Below are 7,539 nucleotides of genomic sequence, written 5' to 3'. Positions count from 1 at the left end.
ATAGCTATCCGGAAGTCTCTTGTGGCGGCATTTCATTTTTAATTATCAAACAGTCTCTCCATAATATCACGCCACTTATGGTAGCGTTTGGAAATTTTTCCCGCTTACTTCGGAATTATTAGTCAGGTAAAAAAGTTCAGACTGTCAACAAAGTGTTGAAAAACTTTATACTGTAAAACTTCGTGGATAATTTAGTTTGTATTTCTCTTTCTCTTTCAGAAAAATATTTATGTGGTTTGTTTAGTTGTTTGTGGAGTAGCTTATTGTGTAGTGTAAAAAGCCAAATGTATTATGACTATTGATATGACAGCATCAACAAATAATATTGGTATGGCCAAAGAGCCAGAAGCTTGTAAACTGTTTATTGGACAAGTACCCAGAACATGGACTGAAAAAGAACTGAAACCTATATTCGATCAATATGGTGAAATACATGACCTTACTGTGCTTCATGATAAATACACTGGTCAACATAAAGGTTATTATTGGAATTACTATATAAAATTTTGGCCAATTTAATCTAATTAATGTGTTGCACTTTCAAATTCTGTAATTCTTGTGTTGTTGAATGATATCCTGGCTGGATGACAACACTGCCAACGCACTGAATTGCCTTGTGATTTTATCCGGTGCTGAATAAAAGTATTTAAATTTCACCAGACAAAATTGTGTTACAGTTTTTTAGGCCGGCCACACCAATCACCACAAATAACTTGTGTTGTGTCGTCTGACCATCTGATAATTTTTCTTAATTTTCCAATTATTTTGAGTCAAGAAGTTGCAAAATTGTCGGAATTTTATCCAATTCCATCCCACCCGCAATCTTTACATCAATCGCACGTTTCATTGTTTTGGGCCATTCCAGAAAATTTTTGTTACCCCACGTCAGACGACGTGCATTTTTTAATTTTTTCTAGCCTCAGAAATTTTTTTTTTTCCAGTGGTGGTCGGAAATTCCGATAAAAATCCATGTACTTTTGCAAAATGCATCGGAAATTCCACTCTTTTTTGCCTTTTTTTAATTCAATTGCCTTGGAAATTCATACATTTTCTTCTCTCACCTTGGAAATTTCGAATTTTGGTGAAAACTTTTGCCCTCGGAAATCCTGTGTCGTCCGCCCCCCTGTTACAGACAAATTCTGGAATGGCCCTTTACGGAAGAATTTTATTTATAAATATAAACAGAGATAATATCCAATCCTTTCCGTGAACGTGTTATTATCTCCTTAGTCATAAAACAGAGATACCATATTTCAAAAAAAGAGGGGCTGTATCGTGATCACATGAAATCCAAGAAAGGGCCACAGTTGACGGACCGTCTACATAAACAAGAAGACAGTGGGCCGTTTATTTTCAATTTTCGATAGATTTGATTTCTGCCTGATTGATAGTTTGAAAATCCATTTTTCCGACGTTATTTTCACTGACCGAATCTGACCGAATGACTCCATTTTTATTGCCTAAAACGACGCGAACACAAGTTATTTGCGATTCTGGCCTTACACCAATTCTTGACACCAGACTTTTTTGTTACTGTTTGCGCGCTCATTGGATTGATCCACATCCATGTGCCAGGTTTAGATTGTCCAGAGATAAAAAGTTTCATCCTTCAACACTTGGCATTAGGATAAGCCTGGTGCTTCAGTCTGTTGTGTTGGCAGGATTGTCTATCATGCAAAATCATTTTGCCAAATTGGTTGCAGTCAGATTGCATAGGAAAATATGCAAAACCTATGCAAAGAGAATAATCAGAATATTATTAGCATTAAAGAAAAGCAACAACCTAAACTCAACTGCTTGACTTTTACCCTTCTTGACAAAGAAATAATCAGAAAAAAGTGTCACAAGAGCCTTGGGTCTTGAGAACTGAAAATTGTTCAGTAATTTTATGAATTTCACTGCTGGTTTTTCTTCTTTCATATCTATAATTTATTAAATTAAAGTATTTTTTTTTTCAGGATGTGCATTTTTAACATACTATGAGAAAGAATCAGCCCAGCAAGCACAAAATGAACTTCATGAAAAAAAGACACTTCCAGGGGTAAGAATTCTGCTCAGGTTACAGTAATATTGTCCATTATTTTAAGATTGATAATATTATAAGATATATAATATTAGTTTGTACACACTTTTGAATCTTGAAAGGTATATACAGTGACAATATTCATTTTACTCAAGCAGGTTCTACTCTAACTATATCGACTTTCTTACTTATCTTCTAGTGTGGCCATGCAATGCAAGTCAAACCTGCAGTATCAGAGACGAAAACTGAAGATAGAAAATTATTCATTGGAATGTTATCCAAGAAATTAAATGAAGAAGACCTAAGAGTTATGTTTTCCCCCTTTGGAACGATAGAAGAACTGACAGTTTTGAAAAATCCTGATGGAACTAGTAAAGGTAAAATTGTTTTGTTTGTGTCTGTTTTATTTACAAGGTTTTTTTTCAAAATGTGGTCTAATGGACCCTGTTGGGTCCTTTATGACCCTGTCTAATGGTGGTATATCTCTGATCATTCTAGAAAATTTAATAACATTTTTATTAACATTGTAAATGTTGAAATGATGAATGTCTTCTTTTTTATCTAGGTTGTTCATTCATCAAATATGCAAACAGATTACAAGCACAAAATGCTATTAGAAAGTTGCACGGCTCTCAGACTATGGAGGTATGAATTCTTCATTGACTCACTAATTCCAACTTTTGCAATAAGTTGATATACTAAATCTAGCTTTATCTTACATTTTGGTATTGAAGAAATTAGATTTTGACTGTAGGTATTTTACTTTACCCTTTGATCAAATATGTATACATTATTACAATCTTTTCAGGGATGCTCTTCACCTCTTGTTGTTAAAATTGCTGATACAGAAAAGGACAAATTGCAAAAACGTATGCAAGCTATGGCAACTAATTTAGTCGGACTTGGTATGACAATGAGCCAATTTGGAATGCCTGGAGGCTTAATAAACAATGCATATCCTAATGTAGGACAAAATAATGCATATCAACAACTTTTAACACAAATGGCAATGCCAAATACACCTGTTCCAGCTCAGCTTGTTAGTAATCCTGGATTCGCTAATATGAACAATAACACTTTACCAAATGGTGTCAGTGCTGCTCTCGTGGCTGCAATGGCAAACCAGCAACAACAACAATTACAAGGACTTACTCAAACACAACAAGCAAACTCTTCACTATTCAGTTCTAGTATTGGTCAACAGTTACCTACAAGTAGTTTCACCACGTCACAAAGCGCAACAAATCCATTAGCTAATAATGGTTTGTCTGCTCTTCAAACTAACATATCAGGTATGACATTGATTCAATAATGATTGAAAAATGTTAATAAACAGTGCTTTAGTATAGAGGTAGAGCATTGGGATACGCTGCATAAGGTTTTTGGTTTGATCTCCAGCCGGGCAAGTGGTCATATCAAATATTCCCAAAATGGTACTTGATGCCTCTCTGCTTGATGCTCAGTAACTAAAGAGAAGGGTCAAGAGTAAGTAAATAAATCCTGGGAAAAGAGCGGTATCGCCCTGTGGTTGCAACTTTCTTTCTACTATTAATAAACCTGAATAAACAATTAACTTAGTTAAACAGGGAATGTAAGCAAGCTCCTTTTGATTCTGTTTGATTTAACAATTTATATGAGACAGAATGAGTTGGGGTATAAGCAGATAAAGCCTAAACTCTAGTACTTTTTTTCCCTTAGGAGCCAATTCTATTGCTAACCTTGGTGGACTAAACAATATGGCTAATCTTGCAAGTATGACAGGTTTAAGTTCTACTCAAGTTGCAGCAAACCCAGCGGTAGTTGCTGCTGCAGCAGCAGCCTCGGGGCCACTTCAAAGCCTCCCAAATATTCCTACCTCCAATGTCAATAGGGCCCAGCCTAACATTTCTGCAGAGCAATGGCAAACTGCTTACTCAGGAGTCGAGCAATTTGTTGGTAAGACTGTCAAACAAACAGTCTTATCAAGTGCATAGGAAATGTGTCAAAAACTTCTTGTTTATTTTGAAGATTTATCATCTTTGTGTTGTTGCTTTTCATTTCTTTCTGTTTTGTCATGTTGTTTTTATTGTATGTTATAAATTATGTGTGCACAAGAAGTTGGGAGTTGCGTGCAAGAAGTGTGGAAATTTTAAAATATTGATTTTGCATTCAAGCTACTTTTCACATTTTTGTTCAGCAACTTTCATAATGTATGTCATTGTCTTATGCATTTGATAAGTGTTTGTCTTTGTCCTGTTTTTGTCTAATTGTATTGATGACCTTCAATGACCATTTAAAAAAAAGGAGGGATGTGTAAATGATTTCCCTGTATATTTAAAGTAGATATTATTCATAGTTCTAGATGAGGGTTGATATGTATCATTTCCATTATATTTCTGCTACTTCAACTAGCAATTCTTATTTGATCATGTGAGAATTATGCAAACCTATACTTTCTAATGTTGACTCTTCGTAGAGCTTTATTCTTTAGATTTTTATGTGCTTACTTTGAATTCGGTATTTCTAAATCTTGTTTATTTTTAATTAAAGCTGCACTTCCACAAGCGTATCAAAATTTACAAAGGCAGAATGTCGCACAACCCCAAAAAGAAGGTTAATTGTTATTTTGTCTGTTTTATTTTGAATGACTTTATTTTTCTATTTAAAGTTAATTGTTATTACTGGCAAGAACCTTATTGATCATGTTGATTTTTATTTGCTTTCAGGTCCTGATGGTTCAAATCTGTTCATTTACCACCTTCCACCTGAATTTACCGATGCTGATCTGATGCAGACCTTTATGCCATTTGGAAATGTTCTCTCTGCTAAAGTCTTCATTGACAAACCTACGTTGTTGAGCAAATGTTTTGGTAATTGTTATTTTATAAACACTTTATTTTTTTGTTGATCAGATGAAATTAATAGTTTGTGAATAGCACTCATATTTTTTCATTGTGTTACTTGTAAATTATCCTTTTTAAACTTTAGCACATGTATCATTTTGTAACTTGCAATGTTTTGTAATGTTTACTTTTTTTCAGGTTTTGTCAGTTTTGACAACCAACACAGTGCCAGGCAAGCTATTGAAGCAATGAATGGATTTAGTGTTGGTTCCAAGCGGTTAAAGGTTCAGTTGAAGCGACCAAAAGACCAAAACAAACCATATTAAAAAAACATGCATGGTAAATTGAAAATGTAGCTTTCAAAAAAGTAGCCATGCTTTTATTGGGTCTGATATTTCTAGCAGTGTACTATATAATTATCTTCTCCGAAAATGGACTAATACTTTGTTGAATTCTTAGTCTATCCTTTGATTAATTGTATTTTTGTTTCTATCTTTTAGCCGATGTTGATTGCTGATTGGTAATTCTGGTAAGAGTGTTTTAAATTATAGTGAATTGGCTTGATTTGTTGTTTGGTGTTGTTTATGTTCCTATTATGACGATTATTATGGTATATATGTGCTGGTTGACAGCCATGCTGACATGCCTGATGTGTGTTGTTTGAAATTTTGTTTTGTTCATTTTGAGTCAGATTCTTTTTTGTCTGTCGGGCTCAATGAGATGCCATTGCAATTATTTTTTTTTCTTTTTCAAGATTCTATTATAAGTATGATGTAAATAAATGAATTCTGGTTGCCTGGTATCTCTTGAGAATTTTTTTTGTTCGTCTGTTCACATTTTGTTTTAATATTTTTTCTTTTAATCATCATTCTTGTTGACGTGTTTTTTTAATGTCGTGGCTATACATTTGGATCGTCTTTTATTATAGAAGGAAAAGAAATAGCTCTCGACTATTTTTCATTAGTTTTTACATGCTACCTTGGAAACATTGAAAAGAAAAGATCTCAAAAGAATATTTTCCCTTTCAGAAAGTAATTTCTCAGATGTGTTATAATTTATATTGCAGATGTGTTAAAAAGTCGTAACCAAATGTTATAGCCCTTCTTACTGGATAGAGAACATTGTTTTAATAAAGCAAAATGTGATTTTTGATATTTGTTAGTTGCTTGGCAACAAAATTGTTAGTCTTGATCTTCGTTATGTTTTAAATTATTCTATGTTTGTTTGAAATTTTCAAAAAAAAACCCACTTTGCCTTATTTTTAGGCATTCTCGTTGTATTTTTACCATAGATTGGTATTTTTTGCGTGTATGTTCCTGTGTTCCGTATTGCTGCTTGATAATTGGTTTTTTCCTCTTCAAAAAAGCTTGTTTTTATGATTTCTGTAAAAATTTTAGCTTTTTATTTTTTCACTTTTCAAAAAATGTCAACATTTATTCATATTTTTTTTCGTTTTCTGTCCCTGTTTTTCTTTTTATTATTACCTCGTTGTCTTTTTATTATCTTTCCAACGCGAAAACTCCCTGTGACCTTTTGTTTTGTTTCTTTGATTTGATTTTGATGGTGTGGACTTTTTAAGCGTGTGTCAATCTCAAAAGTAGATAAAAGATCTTGTGCTCATGTTTTGTTCGTAGAAAAAAGGATCATAATGGATAATATTTAAGAAATAATATATTTTTATTGGACTACAAACATTTTTTGTATATACGAGACATATTTATTGAAAACCAAGACAAATATTGGCTGTGCGATAAAAAAAAAATTTTTTTAGAAAAGAAAAATGAACATGCAAAAGCCTGTTGGTGAATTGCTTAATCACACCTCAATATTTTATAGAGTCACACCCATTTAAATGAGCTGTTAATTGAGCCAATATGATTCGAAGCATTTTGATTTGCTTAACTTTACAGTAGTAGCAATTCCAGTACTGGTTTTTGAGTGTTCACCCTTTGATAACAATAGTGGTTGCCTGGATAGTCGTTGCTAGTTTGTGATCATTAGAATTTTTATCATGAATTCTATACACTATAAAGAAATTCTTTCAGCTATTTTTTGCCACCTATATCTTAAAATCTTTAAAAAAAAATTAGAAGTGTGATCAAATTTTCTCAAATTTTTGTTTCATCGAATTTTCAATAAGATATTCCATTCAGCGACTATTTCTAGGCTCTTTTTTGATCCACATGAAGATCCCATTTTGGCTCTTTATGAAACTTCCAAAATTTTATATGATATACGAATTTTCTACATTAAGTTATTTGATAATATGAAATAATTAAAAGAAAAAGATATTTATTAACATATCATCCAAAAAATTATGCAAAACTTAAAAAAAAATTTAGAGTCGAGTATTTTGATGAAAATGTAGCTAGTTTTTACCCCCTGGTTTATAGCAGAAAATGCAGGACATGTTGATATTAATATTTTAGAAATTATTTTTTCTCTAATACAGCACTCTTTTTTTGCTACGATTTTAGACGATTTACCTATAGCCATCTCAGGTTTTTGGACCATTGCATTTCAAATTTTATAATCAAAATTTTGACAGTAATTTTCAGAAAGTTCATATTCAAAAACCTGTCCGAACTCGTATCTGTGGCTTTGATTTTCTCTTTGTGTATAATTTTTATGGCAGTTGATTTTATTATTATTTTGTGAACGATTTTACGTGGTCTGGTTTGTTTTTGTTCTTTT

The 7,539-nt window shown here is 32.6% G+C and overlaps 1 protein-coding gene across 4 annotated transcripts; it reads left to right on the top strand.

The window, feature by feature from the left end:
• Positions 1 to 219: 219 nt before the first annotated feature.
• On the top strand, positions 220 to 5,975 carry LOC136806683 (CUGBP Elav-like family member 3). 4 transcript variants are annotated; one of them, XM_067063271.1, is made up of 10 exons: positions 220 to 478; positions 1,959 to 2,041; positions 2,223 to 2,400; positions 2,589 to 2,668; positions 2,832 to 3,315; positions 3,722 to 3,775; positions 4,553 to 4,615; positions 4,729 to 4,872; positions 5,044 to 5,184; positions 5,346 to 5,658. In XM_067063271.1, the coding sequence occupies exons 1-9, from the start codon at positions 292 to 294 to the stop codon at positions 5,169 to 5,171; spliced, it is 1,401 nt and encodes a 466-aa protein (XP_066919372.1). In that variant the 5' UTR covers positions 220 to 291; the 3' UTR covers positions 5,172 to 5,184; positions 5,346 to 5,658. The 4 variants fall into 4 exon arrangements, with proteins under 4 accessions (XP_066919372.1, XP_066919370.1, XP_066919371.1 ...); XM_067063269.1 differs by having other exon boundaries at positions 3,722 to 3,958; positions 5,346 to 5,421; XM_067063270.1 differs by having other exon boundaries at positions 3,722 to 3,784; positions 5,346 to 5,419.
• Positions 5,976 to 7,539: the final 1,564 nt, after the last annotated feature.

This window comes from Clytia hemisphaerica, unplaced genomic scaffold (assembly GCF_902728285.1).
Source record: "Clytia hemisphaerica strain Z4C2 unplaced genomic scaffold, Clytia hemisphaerica genome assembly, whole genome shotgun sequence".
NCBI classification, from domain to species: Eukaryota; Metazoa; Cnidaria; class Hydrozoa; order Leptothecata; family Clytiidae; genus Clytia; species Clytia hemisphaerica.
Note: the sequence above shows the minus strand (reverse complement) of the source record. Positions and strands in the feature narration are given on the sequence as shown.

Coding starts and splice junctions, on each gene's coding strand:
- LOC136806683 (XM_067063269.1), top strand. CDS start 292: ATGACTATTGATATGACAGCATCAACAAATAATATTGGTATGGCCAAA. Junction 2,669..2,831: donor ACGGCTCTCAGACTATGGAG/GTATGAATTCTT, acceptor CAATCTTTTCAG/GGATGCTCTTCACCTCTTGT. Junction 4,873..5,043: donor GTTGTTGAGCAAATGTTTTG/GTAATTGTTATT, acceptor ACTTTTTTTCAG/GTTTTGTCAGTTTTGACAAC.